Source organism: Coloeus monedula (assembly GCF_965178545.1).
Source record: "Coloeus monedula genome assembly, chromosome: 11".
NCBI lineage: Eukaryota > Metazoa > Chordata > Aves > Passeriformes > Corvidae > Coloeus > Coloeus monedula.
Genome location: NC_138791.1, coordinates 2,631,543 through 2,649,676, shown reverse-complemented (window position 1 = coordinate 2,649,676; position 18,134 = coordinate 2,631,543). Strand labels below are relative to the sequence as shown.

The window sequence follows — 18,134 nt, the reverse complement described above, 5'->3', positions numbered from 1 at the left end:
TTTTGTGACCATGGGCTGGGTGGGTGGCACCTGGATGGCACCTGGATGTGGGATTGGTGTCTACAAGGGCCCATCTGTGCCCACCACAAGTTGGAATGAGAACAATTCCCCTGAGGTGCATTTTGTGAATGGCTAAACTGGGGTCACATAGGCTCATAAACAATGTGGGGAGCTCACCAGATTCCCCAGCCATGACCTGAGCACTGCAGTCCAAGGATAGATGTCAAATGGTCCCTCGCTGTTGGAGCAAGGAGATGGAGAACTGATCTGAAATGTCACCTGCATGGCTTGGAAGTGTTGGCATGTCTGGCAAAAATCCAGCTCTTGTGTTTTTTCAGCTACCAGCAATCTAATCTACCTGGGAGTTCTAAATTTATGTTCCTTTTGCCACTTTGCTGATCACTTTTTGCCATTTTAGAAACCTGAACAAATTAAATGTCCCTGGTCCTCTGAGTGTACAACCCAAAAGAGGCTATACTGATTGTATTATTCCATTCAGCAGATAAAATTGCTTCTCCATTCCTGTTTAAACATCAGCCCTAAGTTCTGGGGGAATTTCCAGACTGATGCCATAGAGTGCAACAAAAACTCTCTTCAGTCTGATTCCAGTTTTACAGGATATGTGAATATTTCTGTGCAGATGTTTCTCATAAAGTGTTTGTCACTTTTTAGGCTGATTCACGTGGGCTGCCACAGTCTTTGTTTTCTTTGAAGGAAATAGCGTCACTTGTGGCCAGAGTTTGATCTGCTTTTCTGCCTGGGAACACAGGACCTCCAGAGGGGTTTGCTCTCTGCTCCTCTGTTCGAGCAGCTCTGGAGCTCCTCCCTTCCAGCACAGCTCTCATTTGCCCCCACTTCCACCAGGACTGGCATTCCAAGGAATAATCAGCCTCGTGGGAGCTGTGCCAGCAGGAAGGGCTGTTGCTCCTCTGAGTGCTCTACCCTCCCCTGCAACTGTGGAAGGGCAGGAAGGGAAGGATCCGTGTGCTGATCCAGTTTCCCAGCTTTTGCCTGGGCCCCAGAAGTTGGTGCATTTTCAGCTGACCCATGCTCCTTACAGCTTTTTGGGAGCTTCCAGTCTTGTTAAAGAGCCTGTCTGTCAAAAGCCTCTCCGTGTGCAGCTTTTCCTCAGCGATGGTGCAGCTCTGGGATGAAACCAGCTGTGTCTTATTCAGGGTGACAGCAGTGAAACCCTTTAAGACACTGATGTAAATCAAATGTGATCTTAATGTTATTTCTAAACAGAAACACTCAACAACTCCAGAGAGCAAGGTCTCACTTGATCACATGTTAAACAAGCACATCCCCTTTGTGTGTTCAGGAGGGTTTGATGGCTGTTGTTAGTCCTGAAATCCTTCCCTGTGTTGCCTCTTCCCTGGCTCCAACCTCGGCAGGGAATGGCCTCACAGCCACTGCCTCTGGTGAGCAGTCAGGGTTTGGTGCTTTGATTGCTCTGCTTTAACAAAGAACTTCAAGAGATCATTTTTCCCAGGAAAACAGGAGCAGGATTTTATTGGATTGGAAGTCATAATGCAGCTGTTTGGGTTTGGGTTCTCCACATCACTCCCTTGGAAAAGCCAAGGCTTCAAGGGGTACCTTCAGCTCCAGTGGGAACACACCCACACTGGTCAAGTGAAATAAATTGCTTTATTGCAACACTTTTAAAGCAAAGTGAACCTACCTGTTAATATTCTAAGGTTGCTGTGAGGAGAAGAATCTCACTGTGTTAACTCACGCTTTCTTCTTCTTTTCTCTGATTTAGAATTAAGTGTTTGCATCACTGTAGGATGTAAATGTTCCCACAATGATATTACAAAGCTACTGACTTGTTAAGCTCTACAGAACTTTTTCTTGATTGTACGGTGACCAGCACCATAACTTTGTACTTGTTGGATCCATTGACTATTGCTAAAAAATCCTTTCCCTGGATAACTGATCCTTTCTTTCCCCAGCTTAATTTATGTGTTATCTAGGAGTGGCTCATTTTGTCTTTAGAGCATTTATTCACACTGAGTTTTTAAGTTTGAATGAATAACAATCCAACCGGATGAGATAAATGCAGGTGATTTTATTTAGGCTGCAGTTACTGACACCATATAAAAGCCATTAAAGAATTTAATGGGTGAGGTTCTCTAGGAATTTTGTCTTCCCTTTTTACTTTAGGCTGAGCCTGTAAAGATCAGCTGGGCTACTCCTCGTTTACACCCTTGGGATGGGGAGGGGGATTTCACTCTCAGCATGTTTTCCTTTCGAGGTTGTGATTTGTGAAAGGTTTGCCAGACTCTGTTGACCTGCAGAGCCTCCTCTGTGGATTTGCAGCCGAGATTTGGCACGAGGGTGACTTCTCCTGGCTGCTTTCTGAAGCCCTCCCTGTTGTCTGTCTGCAGGTGTGGGTGGATGCTGGCACACAGATCTTTTTCTCCTATGCCATCTGCTTGGGGTGCCTGACAGCCCTGGGGAGCTACAACAACTACAACAACAACTGCTACAGGTAACACCTGCCACGCTGCAGTTCTGCTTTTGGGGGGCAATTTGCAGGGGTGGAAGTGTCCATGCACTGAGCTTCACTTGGAATCCCTTCTCTTTTCCTTTTTCCACGGATAACCATAAACCCACGCATGTGTTTTCATAGGACAGAGACCTGTAATGTTTCTTGGAAGTGCCCCAGAGGAACTCTGCTCCAAAATGTGGTGTTTTCATCCCTTTTTGGGCATATCTGACCCTTGCACAGTCCCTCAGTATGCACAGGGATACAAATCTTATGCAAAAATACAGAATTTCAGACAGGTATAATTGCATGTGTGCACATTATTTAAGCTGCTCTTTAAAAAAATACTACCAAAAAATTGTCATTAAAAATCACCTCAGTTTGGTCCATGCCCTGACTGTCACTTTTCCCCATTTTTGGGGGAAGTTTGCAGGCCCTAGCCCAGAGGGAATGGGCAGCACTTCATGGCTTATCTCTATATTCCCAAAGAGGGAATTGCTGATGACTTCAGGAGGTTTTAATCTCCCCTGAATCAATGCCCAAAGGATATGACTTGCACAAAATCCTCATTTCATGGTACTGGCATGGGCAGCAAGATGAGCTTTACTCTTTTCTTCTGGAATCCATGGTTATTGAATCAGATTTCCTACAATTCCTACAAGGACAGTTTGGTTGTAGTGACTCCATTAAGATCTCCAGGTGGAGAATTAAAATTTCATGCTTCTGTAAAGGAAATAACACAGTCCAAAAGTGAAAGAACCCCAAAAAACCATCCCCAAACCTCCCAAAAATATTTAACTCTAAATTACAGTTTTACTTGGACAGCTCAGGAGGCAGTTTTAGGAAATGTCTCCTTCTTTCCATGTCTGAGCAAGACAAAATCTTTTCCTGCAGAAAGGGATGTGAGTCCCCTACAACCTTCACAGCCACCCCACAGAGCATTGTTAATGAACCTTTTCCCTGATCAGCACAAGTGATGCTTTAGCAAGGACACCACTCCCTTTCCTCTCTTACTCAGCTTTATTTCTATTTCTTTCCAGTTGTATCCCAACTAGAAATTGTCACTGCCTCGAGGAGTGCAAGAATGCTTTTCCTGAGGTTTTGTAACCCGCTGCAAAAAGCAGGAGTTTGGATGTGTGTGCTTGTGGAATTTTCCTTCCTTCCTTCCTTCCCTCTGACCCCGGAGCTCAGCTTGTGGAGCTCTGCTCTAAAGCTCCCGAGCAGGATGCTGCAGCAGAGCACCTTTCACTGCATCCAGGCTCCACAGGCCCCCTCACAAAACATTTCCCAAGTTTTCCAGCTGGGTAGTAGATGTTAATGTATCCTGACAGGAGTCTGAGGGAAGGGGTGGTGCAGGGAAGTGCAGAACGTGGCTGAGCTGAGCAGGGCAAGACATAAACAGAGCTGTGATGTGGAAAGCCCAATTTTGTATTCTAACCAGAGCTTTAAAAAAATAAAAACAAGCTGGGGGTTTGCCTCCTGCAACCCCCACAGTCTGATCATAACATCGACTTTTTTCTGCTCTGGTTTGCTCTTTTTTTTCCTGAGGGAAAATTGCAGTGGAATATAATGGCAAGAGGTATTTCAGTGGGAAATGGGAAAATCTGAATGGCACGGGGGTCTTGTGAATTTAAGATTTAAACCTGATTTAATTCATTAACATTGTAAATGAATTGCTAAAGTCACTTCACACCTTTGAATAAGAAATTAGTTTTTATTATCCTTATGTGTGTTTCTTAGAAAAACATAAATACAGCTCCTCCCTGGATGTCCCAGAGTTTCTATCCAGAGTGATTCCTCTGAGAAGATGAAAGGCCTGGCAGTGCCTTCAGCAGGCAGTGTTTCCCCACAGGGATAAAAGACAGGTGTACTGATGTTCCCTCTAATTTTTATCAAGCTCAGAAACCCAAATGCACTCCCAGGTACAAGTCTGGGGTCAGCTCCCCTGTTCCCACTGTGAGGCAGGAGATAAAGGAGTGATTTCACACATGGACAAAACTTTTAAGACCTGAGGATTTGTCCTTTGTCAAGTTTCTAGTCTAGGACGAAAAGAGAAATGGGAATTGGTGTTGATGGGATCCATAAAGGGAAGGAAGGGACTGGAGGGATGCCAGGGGCTCTGTGGGCTTGGAGGAGCTCCTTAAGGAAGGCAGGATGAATTTCCACAAGTGTCCTGCTTGTCAGGCAGGGAGAGGAGAAGTGATGCACATCTTGAATTATTCAGGTGATTGGTAGGAGTTTAATTTGGAAGAATGTGAAGTTTTCCTTTCACTTGACATCAGTCAGGGCTTCATCCAGGCTCTGGTGTCCTCCTGCCAAGGGTGTACATAAAAAATTCATGTTGTCTTCCCGACGGTTCTTGAGCATTTGTGTTTTAAAACTCATTGGTTTCACAATCAATGGATCCAGATCCCCCTTCCAGTTTTTCTTCCCAGAGCAGAGAAAAAAGACTGGACTACAGGTTGCTTCTGCCTGTGGGATAAAAGCCAGGAGTTGGGGAGTTGGTGGAATTCCTGCAAAGACAAAGGAAGGGAATTGCAGGTTATATTTTTATTGGGGTCCCCAGAGGAGCTGTGTTCCATCTGTGGGTGAAATGATTCAGCCAGGGTTGTGTTATCTGAAAAGAACAGGCCCCTCACTGGCTGGAGGGGATGAAAATCCTCTTTTCCCCATTTCCTTGGAGAAAGGTGTGTTTATTCTGCAGGTAGTTTGTACCCCAGTGCTGTGGTTTGCCAGACCTCCCTGAGAGTGGAGATCCCTGGGATGCTCTTGTTCTGTGGGATTGTCCAGCTGGGCTCTGCCCCTGGACCTGCTTCAAGAGGGAGCAGCTGACCCTGCCAGGGGCTCCAGCCTTTATGTCCCACTCAGGAACCAGCAGCTGTCAAATACCCTGAGCCACAGCATTCCTCAGAAGGAAATATCTGGCTGCATTTGAAGCAGGGAATTACCTGAGCCAAATCTTATCTGAAGAAAACAGCCTGTGCCCAGTGGAGGCATCATCTGGCTGCATCCCCCCCAGCAGTGTCTCCCTTTCCCCCACCAGAGGGTTATAAAATTCATCTTTCTGACCTCTCTTATCGACAGGGTTTCATCACAGTTTTAATTTCTCGGTGTCGAACTCACCAGCTCCTGGGGTGAGAGTCCCTCCAGAGCTCTTCAGAGCTGAAATGCACTGACAAGGTTGGGAAGGGGCTGGTTTTTCATTTTTTGTTTCTCTGCAAAGCACAAAGGCCTCTGGGCTCCTCAGTCCTTTCTTTTGGATTGCTGTTTTGCTTTAAAACATCCAAAGTGTAGAACTGGCCTGGCTGGGCAAAACCACAGGAAGAATTTCATATGAAAAACAAATAAATAAAGGTTGCAATTGTATTTTCAGCAAGTATTTCACTGAAAATGAACAGAGAGAGAGTCCAGGCATGAAAGACGTGTGAACATCACTGCCCTTGTCCTTGTCTGAGTCTTCATTACAAATGGGAATATTCACTTTTTTTCATTACTGGGCAAATTTTAGCAATTTGTAGATGATGTGCCACAGAGATTAATTTTACTCTGAAATGATTGAAATGATGAAAACATAAAACCTTCCCAAAATAATAGCTAAAATTAAGTACAGCTGAGGTGATGAGAGGGCGCCGAAGCCTCCCATGGCCCAGAGGCTCAGCTGATCCCTGGATTTGCAGCTCAGGAGTGTCAGGCTCCCTGCCAGGGAATGTGTGTGCCTGGTGCTCAGGTGAGTCCCAGTGGTGGCAGAAGAGTTTGGGACAGATGTGGGAGACAGTGCAGGGCTCACTGGTGAAGGAACAAGGTGCTGGAACTGGTCACCTCACTTTCAGCTCCAAAAACTGATGAGGTGATGTTACAGGATAAGAATACTAAATGAGACAAGCAGCAAAACAGGGAGATTAGCAGAGAAGTTTTGAGGGAATGAATAAAGCAGGAATTGTCTCTGATTCTCAGCACCAAATCTGTGACAAAGATGTGATCCACGACTGAATTACTGCAGCTGTGGATTCAGAACCTGCTGGATTTTACAGGGTCCTTTCTTCTCATGAAAACTTGCACAAGAATTTGCTTCAGAGCCACAGTGGGATGGGGATTAAGGGATGGGCTCGAGACAGCTCCAGGCTTGCCTTGTGTTTCAGTGGGACAGAACCCTAATTTCTTTCAGACATCCGGGTTAGATTATTACTTTCTCTAGTACACGGCTGTCTCTCATGGCAAGCAGTCTTTAAGGAGTGGCTGTCAGGATAAATCATCACTGCCTCCTCATCTGTCATGCCTGGAGAGCTGTCAGAGCAGCATGAACAATGAGATTTCCCTGGGCTCTGGGGAAATTCACACCTTTCTGCAAGAGGATCTTCCCTTTCTCTAAAGTGATTTACTCTTGCGACGTTTCTGGGCAAAGAAATCCTTCCTCACCTTGGCCTTGTCGTGCTTTGAAGTGTGGGATGTGTTTGTCTGAGGGATCAGAGTCCCTGCAATGCCTTTGCCTATTTTAGGCACTTTTTTAGGTGTGCACACACTTCCTAGATTCTATACAGTGCTTTTCATTCCCACAGCCCCTTAAATATGTCTCTAAACCAAACTGGAGCTGTATTTTACATGGATATATTTTGTCAATATTCTGTAACTGGGATAGAAGGAGATGAGCTCTGACCATAGGATAGTTTTTATCCCCAGGAAACAAATGATACCATTTTTTATAAAGTTTATAAATGAGTTCACACCCTCTGGAATATATTACTACAATTACTATGGAGAAATGGTTCTTAGCACCATTCTTACAGTAGTTTTACGTGGTTTTTGAAGATTCTATTGGAAAACTGTGAGCGAGTTTGCAATTCCAGCAGTTAAAACACAAGCAAGGTTATTCTGATGGTGTCCTCCTGCATGTGATAATCCCTGGCTGCTCTAAGGAACACTTTGAGTTGGGACCTTCCTGTTAATGACCAACTTGCTTTCCATTCCTGCAGTCCAGGGTTCTGTCAGTCCTCTGGCTCAGTGGATGAAAGAAACCCCAGCTCTGGAGATCAACTGCAGTGTTTTTTATTTATATTTTCAGAGACTGCATCATGCTCTGCTGCTTGAACAGTGGCACAAGCTTTGTTGCTGGTTTTGCTATCTTTTCAGTTCTTGGATTTATGGCTTATGAGCAAGGCGTGCCCATTGCAGAAGTTGCAGAATCAGGTAAGTTCCAAAAGCAGATTTCTGAGTTGACAAAAAATGCCCCAGAGGTTGTGATCAGAGCTCTTGGTCTGTACCATGTACCTGAGCTGACTCCATGGAGTGACCACTGCAGGAAGAGTTCTGAACTATTTTTGTGGCCATACATTTGTGTGTGAAAAATGCAAATGTTGCTGTGCATAGAACCAAATTCATAAAGTCAAGGAGCCCCTGCCACACAAACTGACGCCAGCTGAGCATCCAGAATATTGTCTGGCAGAGGTAAACTCGGTTGTGAGTGTTAATCCTCATCTGCATTCCATCTTCTTCCAGTGAGACAGGCTGAAATCCACAGATATTTGTTCCTTCTGGGAAAAGAAAATGAAAAAGGATATTAATGAAAAAACCTACAGCTGTTAAAATGAGAAAGCAGACAGACACACAGGCCCAGATTTATGAAACATTACCCATCCACAACCACCATTGGAGCTGGGCATCCAGTGGAGGTTACTCCACCCCCTTATGGCTGTAACATCCTCAAGCAGAAGAAAAAGAACAGGAGGCTGCCCAGAAAAAACCCCAAAGCAATGCTGAGCTGTTGAGGAGGAGAAATGACTCTCATGGAGTTAGTCCCAGGAAAGCTGCAAAAGGAGCAGAGCTCCACTGATATTCTTCTGCTGGAAATTAGTTCTCTTTTCCTAAAGCCCTCAACACAACTGGCTGACACTCAATTATAGGAGCCTGTAAATGCTGCTTTCAGTGAAGAAGCAGCAGTGTGTGACAGGTGTTCACTGAAGTTATTGCAGCAGGAGCACAGAGTTCTCCTCTGTCGGCTGGGAGAGGCCCTCTGTACCCCTGCTTTGAAAGCTGGCTGGCTTCATAAAAAACAGGCCTAGATAAATACAAACAGAAAAACATGAGCAAGGTGAGAAGGTATCTTAGCAGATCTGAGAAGTTATCTGTGCTGGTTCAAAAGCGTTCTGTTTTGAAGATTTCTCTAAATATGTAGCCAGTGTCACACACCAGCAGCAGCACCCAAAGGGACAGAGCAGGATGGGAACCAATGTTTGCCTTGCACCAGGTTAGGAAAAAAATAAAGATTCCAAGATATGTTCCTAAGTTATACAAGGCAATCACAGGACCACACGCTATGATTTATCCAGGCATGCTCGTAGATGCACATCCACACAAAAAAGGGGACCATAAAGCACTGGGATGTCTGAACAGAGGCTGAGCATCCTTTGGGCAGGATGCAGGCAGAGCTGTGCCAAGCAAGCTTCCATTTCTGATAAGCCTAACACCAGTTGTTTAGACTGTGAGAGATGCAGAGTTTGTCAAGGTTTTCAGTCTTGGGTTTAGCTCCTCTTACCTGCCATGAAAGAAGGATCAGGGTGTGGTGGGCTGACCCTCAGCAGCAGCTGAGCATCCACACTGCTGTTCATCCACTCAGCTGCCCCAGTGGGATGGGGAACAGGAAAAGTGACAAAATGGGTGTGTCCAGCCAAAAGAGTTTGATGAGTGATGCTGAGTGAGCCCTGCTCAGCCAGAGCCACAATTTTGATGTCAGCAGTGCTGTTCTCCCACAGCTCAGGCTGCTCTGCAGGAGCTGAACTCCATCTCAAACTCCCCCACAAGTGTAAACTTTTCATTTCTTTATTCCTTTTCAGGACCAGGACTTGCATTCATTGCTTACCCTAAAGCTGTCACCATGATGCCTCTGTCTCCTCTGTGGGCAGCTCTGTTCTTCATGATGCTCATCTTCCTGGGACTGGACAGTCAGGTATGAAACAAACCCCATTTCAGTGCTTTGGCAGCCTCCCCAGCACGCTGACATCACACCTAAGCAGCATCACCCTGATGAAAGACTGAACCCTAACTTAATTCTTTGCTTGAGAGCTTCCACTCAAGTCCCTATTTTAAATCTTAGTTGTGATGCTGGATATTCCTCCACGATCCACTTTAAAGGCTGGTTCAGCCTGACTCCAGCTTTCATTATTAACATGGAAATCAGTCTGAACTTCAACGGGGCTGATCAAAATTCACGGTTCAGTAAAATACCAGCATGTCTTTGCCCATTTTTAAAGCACTTTGCAATGAATTTTGAAGCCGAATATCAGATAGTGACAATGCAATTTTCTATGGTGTATTTTTACTGCAAGATACCATAGCAAGGAACGTGTAGTCATATCCTGCAGCAAAGGGGCAGCAGAGAAGCTGTTGTCCCTGTGTGACTGTAAAAATTGCAAAGGCTGCTTGAAGAAAAATGTGAAGTGGCTGGGATTTTTAGCATGAAGCTCAGCCCTTGGCATGACTGGGTTCAGAAAGTTTGTGATTCTAAAGCTCAGCAGTGCTTGTTCTGCATGACATTTCCAATCATTAAACCTAATGTTTTAATAACTTTTCTTTTTAATGATGTAAGAGGTTTTTAAAAGTTTTGGGGTTTGTTTTTTTTTTTTTTTTTTAAAGTGAGCAATTTCTAGATTCTGCTCTTGACTATTCCAATGTCTGCTTTGGGGCATTAATTTTGGGGCCTGTTTTAGAAACCTTGCTTCAGAGCCCTGAGTCAGAAGCTCAGGCCTTTTGCTTTTTGCTGATGTTTAAAGACACTGAACATGTTCCTGCCCTCCTTCCTTAGAGGTACCTGGCCTGGGCACTCAACAGCTCGGGGGAACTTCTCTCTTCTGGTAAATGGAGAGAAGATCCCCCCAGCCCTGCTGCTCCTTTAGCAGGTTGGAAGGTGCATGGCAAAAGTGCTTGGAGTGACACGATGCCATGAAGGGTTTGTGCATTATTTAATTCCCATTCAAGCCACATTTGAAAGATTTAATTTTCATTTAATCCACCTGCTGCAGGGCAAATGCGCTCTGAGATAATGTCAGAGAATCCAACTGTTTGAATTTGGTGGAACTCCATAACTTTGGACTTTTTCATTCTAAAATGTTCCTCTCAGTTTGAGCTTGTGCTTATGGAGCGTCCCCAGGGATCATCCACTCTCTCGGATGAAAGTGTGGGAGGATATTTGAAGTGTTTGGTGGCAAATCCCAATCCCAGCAGCAGAGGGGACACAGCTTTCATTGGTGTTTGCTGTCCTTTGTTGCAGTTTGTGTGTGTGGAAAGCATCGTGACAGCTGTGGTGGACATGTACCCCAAGGTGTTCCGCAGGGGCTACAGGAGGGAGCTGCTCATCCTCGGCCTCTCCATCGTGTCCTACTTCCTTGGCCTCATCATGCTGACTGAGGTAAGCACTGACTTGTGCAGAGGAAAAGAACTGGGTTTGTGTTTATAACCACAAGAGATAAAACACGAGAATCTTTGCCACAGACAAATCTCCCTGTCAGGAATGTGACAAGGAAATACTTGAGAGCCTGTTCTCAGCTCCTGTGGGACACCTGAAATGGGAAAAGTGTCCTTGTTTTGTCAGCTGGGCTTAGGAGATGTTTTAATCAGAAATACACAGCTTAGCCAAGGAAATTCCATCTGCTCTGCGCCAGCCAGCCACACACATCAGTCATGGTTTCTGCTTGCTTACCCTGGGCATGAACAGCCACATTCTGGATGGAAAGAACAATAAAGAAGATGAAGTAAAGTGAAAAGAGAAAATTAAGACAGCTTTGGTTTCTATATCACCAGGCCATGTCAATCAGTGCAGCCAATCTCTGAGCAGAACTTTTTTTCCCAAACAAAGCAGGGTGTTTGCCTTGGGATATTCTAACCCAAAAATTCCCAGGGTGTCAGCCCATCCATCCCATGGGCACTGGAACGAGCTGGGGTGGTCAGAGCTTGGTGCTGATAACACCAAGGTCGAGGGTTCCACCCCCAGGTGGGCCATTCACTGGTGAGCTGGGCTCCATGATCCTTGTGGGTCCCTTCCAACTCAGAGTAATCTGGAACTTGGAACATTAATATTTTAGTTGCACCAAACAAACCTCCCTCTCTGATAAGAGATACAATTCTCTGTGTGAACTAATGCGTTGAGCAGAAGCTTTATATTCTTATATACTTTATATGTACCTGGAATCATTCTTACTCTCAGTGAAATAAATCATCTTTGCTGTGGAAATGGGAAATCTTGGAATAACCCCTCACAGTGCACGTGTTGGGCAGAGCACAGAGAGATATTATCAAGATATCCAGGCTAAAAGAAATATTAACATGAAGAGTGAAGGGGATGCCAGTTCTCCAAACTGCAGGAATATCCTGCAGGAGTTATTTTGTCTTTACCTTGTGCTGTCATAGTGGATTTCTAAATTTGCATTTTGCTCAGGTATTTGCTGAGCCTCACCATGATGACTTTGCAGTAGAAACTTAGTTTTCTTCCTATTTTTAGGATTCTCTTCCATCTGCAGAAAGCTGTCTGAGATGTAGTGGATCGCATGAGCTCCCCAAAAAACATTAAATTCAGCTCATCTCAAGCCCCTCTTTCCTTCCTTAGGATTCCTTTCCATTGAAATGCTCTCTTGTGGACTGTTCCTCCTCATTATTTCAATATTAAATGCAGATGTGATAAATGATTAAGTACCTCACATAAAAAGTAGTGTAATATTATCTATATCATTTTAACTATTTTAACCATATAATATATTGTATATAAAACAATAACCATTATATGTAATATATAATAACTATAATATGTAACATATAATAACCATTGTATATAATATAATGATTGGATGATTCTTCTTGCTTTTTCTTTGTGACAGATAATAAAGACTTGTTTCAGCCAAGTGGCTTAAAGGCTGTGAACTACACTCACACTTTTTAGGTCACTACTCATTTTACAGTCCCTACACCAACAGAGAGGGATTTTGGTAGCTACAGACTTTACCTTCTTTCCCCACATTTTAGCTGACCATTTTGCATATGAATAGCAGGATCTGGAGGTCAGAAGCACCTGGGAATATCTACAGTTTGATGTGATAACAAATGGAGGTAAAAGCAGAGTGGTGGGAGAGAATTTCCAAAAAAAAAAATCAAATTTACTTCTCTCCACTCCAGATTTACCACCCTAAAGCAAGTGAAGAGTAAAAAAACCCCAAGAAATGAATATTCTCTGTTCAAGAAGAACCAACTTGAGTAGGAAGCTTGCCAGGGAGCCAACAGCATGACTGTGTAATTAAACCAGATTTGCTATGAAATATTCCCGCCGGTGCCAACACAAGATTTGTTTCCCTTTCCTGTTTTTCCCTTCCAGGGTGGGATGTATGTCTTTCAGCTCTTTGACTCCTATGCAGCCAGTGGGATGTGCCTGCTCTTTGTTGCCATATTTGAGTGTGTCTGCATAGGCTGGGTGTACGGTGAGTGCCTGGAAATTGCTCTGGTCTTCTTAGCAAAGTTTTCTCTTTGCATGAAAGCAATTAAAGACCTTGTATCCTTATGGAATGGGACCCTCCACATTCCCATGCCTCCAAAAAATCAGGAATGCCTTTTTCTCCATGAAGATGCACACTGGATAATTTCACTTTGTAAAACGACATAGGAACTGCAGATCACATGTGCCCAGCTACCCCTGGGTTCACACATGAGCTCCTAGCATCTAAATACATTTATAAATAAAATATATACTCTTTAACTAGGGTTGTTTACAACCTGATTCCACAGTGAAGAGAATAAATGAACTAAGCAGAATATTTTGGGTTTCTACGTGCTTTGAAGGAAAGCAAAACTAAAGGCGTGGAGGAAAGTGGAGAGCAGGACTAAATGCAATGTTAATATTTTAGTGACAGCTTGTGCCACTCTAATCAAATCTCCCTCTCTGATAAGAGATATGATGACCTGTATGGAATAAATGCAGTTGAGCAGAAGCTTTATAGCACCAGAAGTTTTTATAGCAGCAGGAATTTTATATCCACCCCTGCCACGAGCGTGGGGCAGATGGCAGGGAGGAGTTGTCCAGGGAAAGAGGCAGCAGCTTCAGCCTTCCCAGCTTTGTGCTTTCCTCTCACTGCTTTAAATCCTGAGCTGGCCAACCCCTTCCATGTGCACTCTACATCTGCTTTTCCCTTGTGTTTTGGGCAGGCAGCAATCGCTTTTATGATAACATCGAAGACATGATTGGCTACAAACCCGTGTCGTTGATTAAATGGTGCTGGATGGTCCTAACTCCAGGTATTTGTGCAGTAAGTACAGAATGTCCAAATAACTTGTCGTAGATAGAAAGAGGGGTTTCTGTACATGCTTTTAATAATTTTGCTGCTGCTAATTGTTGAGAGAAATGCCTATTGATTCGTAGCACGTCTTTCAAATAAAAAGCCCGTTCTGTAGGATCTGTAAAAGTTGTTAAATATTCTGTGAAAAACCTCAGTATGTACAACCAGAGGAAATAAATAATGCCAGGGCCCTAAATGAACATTTGCCAGAACAAGAGAGACCTGTAGTTAGTACACCTTGTGTGCCAACACACAGCTCAAGCTCCTCCAGACTTGTGCTGGGTCCTTTCCCCTCTCTCTTTGGGGGAGTAGACATTTTTACTTTTAAAAGTGAGAGGGGAGGCCAAAAGCCCATCCCACAGCCATGAAGGAGGGGAAGGAAGCTGGTGCCAGCTCTGGAGATGTGTGGCAGTGTCACAGGGAGAAAATTCCCAGAGCAGCGTGATCTGACTGCCCTTAAAAGTGAGGATTGGATGCTCACACGCCTTCCAGCTGTGTCATGCTCAAATAAGGGCAACTGCAAACCACAGAAGCGGGGGCACCTGGACATCCAGGTTTCTTTGAACTCTCATTTGCAAACTTAGGAACGTTTCTGACTCATTTGCACCAAATCTGAAATGACTTTTATACTATTTGCTCTTGTACACTCATTTTACCACTTCGGAGAGCATTACATGGCAGCTTTTCTCTATTTCATACACTGAAATGGTCCAAGCCGCTTGATTAGAAATTTAGACAGATTTTTTAGGGCTTTTGGCAGGATGAAAGCACTGGCCTGCAAAAGTGTAGATACAGTGGATTAAGGCAACTTCAAAAATTTTGGCTTTTCTGTTTCATTGTGACAGGTTGGAGAGAACCCAGCTCGTGTTACTTAATCACAGCTGGTTCACTGTAGCAAAACTTAATCTTTCCTGCCCAGGTGCTGTTTGCCATCAAAGTGCAGGGTTTATTGTCATCCAGAGGTAAATAGGATTAAACTTGAAAGGTTCGTTTCTGCAGGAGCCTCTGAGATGTGTTATTTAAGCTGTACAGAAAAGAGGATGTTGCTGGTGGGTTTTTTCTCTGAGTGAAGAGCTTCCCTCTGCTTTCCCTCCTCAGGGAGCCTGGCCTGGCCTAAACACTCAGTCAGGTCCTTGTAACAAGGGCAGGGTCTGCTCAAATCTGATAAGACCTCTAATAATAGCACTGCTTGTTTCAGGGAATCTTCATCTTTTTCCTGGTGAAATACAAGCCCCTGAAATACAACAATGTGTACATCTACCCTGACTGGGGCTATGGCATAGGGTGGATGATGGCCCTCTCCTCCATGGTCTGCATCCCGCTGTGGATCTGCATCAAGCTCTGGAAGACAGAAGGCACCTTCCTGGAGGTGAGAGGGATTTGCAGATCAGTGGTGCTGGGAAGGGAGTGGGAGTCCTCACCTGCACCCTTTAATCACAACAGCAGTGCCACATCCCTGTTCCCTGGGTTAGGGCTCTCAGTCGCTGCTGGAAACCCAGAGTTCTGAACGTACTCTGGTTTATTCTGAATTCCTGTTGGGTTTTTTGCCTCCAGTGGTGTAAGCCAGTGGTAAACTAACCAAAACTATTGACTTAAGGTGCTCTGTCCCAGCTCAACTTGTAGCTTAAAATATCTGTAACATCCCCTAAATCCCACAAGGTTTGTACCAGCCATTGCCTCAGGTCAGCTGCCTTTTTCCATGGTTTTAGTTACCAATGTTTGTGCTGCCAGCATTTTCTCCAGGTGTTGGGTTGCCCACATTCCTGTTTTCTGGACAGTTTTCTTGATTTCAGCTCTCTAAGTGAGAAACACAAATAAAGAGATTCAGTAGAATTTTCTGACATTTGGTGTCAGGTTAGCTCAGGTCTAGGCTGAGGTTATTATAAAAATTGAAGCTTGGAAGGTTGCTCATTTCTGTGGGAACTGCAAAGAAAGGCAGTGAAGGAGGCAATAATGGAAGAAACAAACCCACAAACCCTTATCCAGCCTTTTGGGATTTCTCACACTGCAGAAAAGCCTCGTTTTGTCCATATTGCAACCACTCCATTCAGCTGATTAAACAGAGCCTGAAGACTACCTAGGAGATCTTTACTGGCTATATAAGCTAAAAGTGAACTTTCCATGATATATTTTTCTTAGAGTGTCAAAAAATGGAAGTCTGCTCAAATCTAACCAGGAAACCCTTCCTCAATGCTCCAGCCTCAGCTGTCCCTGCAGCTGAGCAGACTTTGCTGGAGCTGCAGCACTGCAGACAGGTCGTTATCTTTTCCCTGCAAGGACCACAAGAGGATTGTTTTAATCACAGCTGGGAGCTTCTCAGGGAGCCAATATCCTGCTGTGAGCAGCAACCCTGCTGTGGATGTCATTGCTAGAAAAGAGACAGCTCTTGGCTGAACATGTAGAGTTTTCTTTATTGCAGCTCAATACACCTTGGCTGTCTCTGGTTTATTTGCTTTTCCCAGTGGACATCCATTGATGATAAAAGGAGAAACAAAACGTACCTGTAGAACAGACACAGTGCTGGGTGTCTTCATGGAAGGGGATGATTAAATCAGCATGAAAATTCACTTTGGTTTGAGCTTTGCCTTCTTTGGTCTGGTGGGATTTATCCAGAATTGTGTGGCTGCACACAACAGGGAAGTGAGAAGCAGACATGAAAGAGAAAAGCCTTTTATAATCAACCTGTTAATGAGAGGTGCGGCCAAGAAAAGCATAATGGTTTTCTGTAACCAAGAAAAACATAATGATTTCCAATTTCTCCAACTTTCTAGAAATTCAGGAAGTTGATTACACCTAGCTCAGACCTGAAAATGCGGGGCAAGCTGGGAGGAGGAGCCTACATTGCAGCAATAAATGACTGCGACGCCAAACTGAAAGGAGATGGCACCATTTCCACCATCACAGAAAAGGAGACACATTTCTGAAAGAACTTTTTTTGTTGTTTTTTTTTGGTTTTTTTTTTTTTTTTTTGTATAAAGAAATAAATAAATTCACTTAATTATAGAGGCTGGCTTGTTTTGCACAGAATTTTATTAACCAGTTAATTTTAAAGTGAAAATTGTATACTTGTTTAAAAAGTGATTTTTTTAAATTACTCTATACGTAATGATTCTGTAAAAGAAAAAGAAATAGCATTATATGGTCTGTTAGTGATGACTTCTTGTAATATGGTGATTTTTTTTTTTTTTTTAGACTTTAGAGGGACCTGTATAATGTGCTGTAAAACTTTTCTACTTTGATTTGTGGCAGGTGTAACGTTGTATAGATCTCCTAACCTGTAAGCATTTCAGGCCATTTCAGCTGTCCATGTGTGTATATAAAGGGGACTAGCCCATCCTGTGGTTTGCTTGGGAAGAAATCTCCTTTCAGGGCGAGTTTGGTGACGCCGACGGCGCCTCAGCTGCTCCCACCTCCTTCCCTCCACCCTCCACCAGCTTCAGCAGGGCTGCAAATGTGGAATGGGCCCATCCTGAGCCACTGTTTTCCTGGAGATTGGGCAGAGGCTGGTTCTGAAGGGCTCTGAATCTTGCTGCTGTAAGTTCCTGGTCTCTGAGAGGATGCACTCCTCAGGAGACCTCCCGAACCTCTCCGTTTTCCTCCGTGGGTGGCTGCTCCTGCATTTTGGCTGGCACTTCCCAGCCCCTGCAGTGACCCCTGCTTGTCTGTGCTCCTACAACAGGAGGTCAACTTTGTTTCGCAGAGCAGGACATGTTCTGAGGGGGAAAGAGCAGGTTTAGGGCTCTCTCTGTCTGCACAACTCATTCCCCTCCAAAGGAATCCAGGATCCTACAATGCCAATGTGTAGCACTACACAGCTCCTCTGCTGGCACAGCGTGGGGTTTTGGGGTGTCCTGTGCAGGGCCAGGAGTTGGACTGGATGATCTTTGTGGGTCATTTCCAACTCAGGGTGTTCTGATTCCTCTTCAAGGTCCTTTCCAGGTCCCCTCAGAGCAGGCACTGATTCCTCTGCCCTGGATGGGCTTGAGGCTTGCACTGAAGTCAGAGCAGGAATTTCTTTAGCAGAAGGTTGGAGCAATGGTCCTTTATCTCTGCAGGAGTCCCAGGAGGTCATTTCTGTGTGGTGCAGGGGAAGGGATTCAGACAGGGATGTTGTGACCCCTTGGTGTCACGGAGGGAGCAGTGCTGGGCTTGTCGTGTCAGGCTGGAGTGACTGCCTGGGTTTAAAGCTGGTTTTGTATGTGAATCCAGGTGCTGGATGGTTGTTCCAGGAGGTGTGCAGATGGCCTGGTATCAAAACCTCTAAACTCTGTCTTAGGATGTGGGGTTTTTTTACCTGATAATATTCCAAACACTGTTGTTCGTTCTGGACAATTTTTCTT

The 18,134-nt window shown here is 44.5% G+C and overlaps 1 protein-coding gene across 1 annotated transcript in view; it reads left to right on the top strand.

The window, feature by feature from the left end:
- SLC6A11 (solute carrier family 6 member 11) overlaps positions 1–16,718 on the top strand; it is a gene marked incomplete at both ends in the record, with an annotated part of 82,812 nt that extends 66,094 nt beyond the window's left edge. The window contains 8 exons of the mRNA XM_082288499.1: positions 2,388–2,491; positions 7,548–7,672; positions 9,316–9,428; positions 10,749–10,886; positions 12,840–12,946; positions 13,668–13,764; positions 14,993–15,163; positions 16,566–16,718. Coding sequence (XP_082144625.1) covers positions 2,388–2,491; positions 7,548–7,672; positions 9,316–9,428; positions 10,749–10,886; positions 12,840–12,946; positions 13,668–13,764; positions 14,993–15,163; positions 16,566–16,718 — 1,008 coding nt within the window. The remainder of the gene's footprint in view (positions 1–2,387; positions 2,492–7,547; positions 7,673–9,315; positions 9,429–10,748; positions 10,887–12,839; positions 12,947–13,667; positions 13,765–14,992; positions 15,164–16,565) is intronic.
- Positions 16,719–18,134: the final 1,416 nt, after the last annotated feature.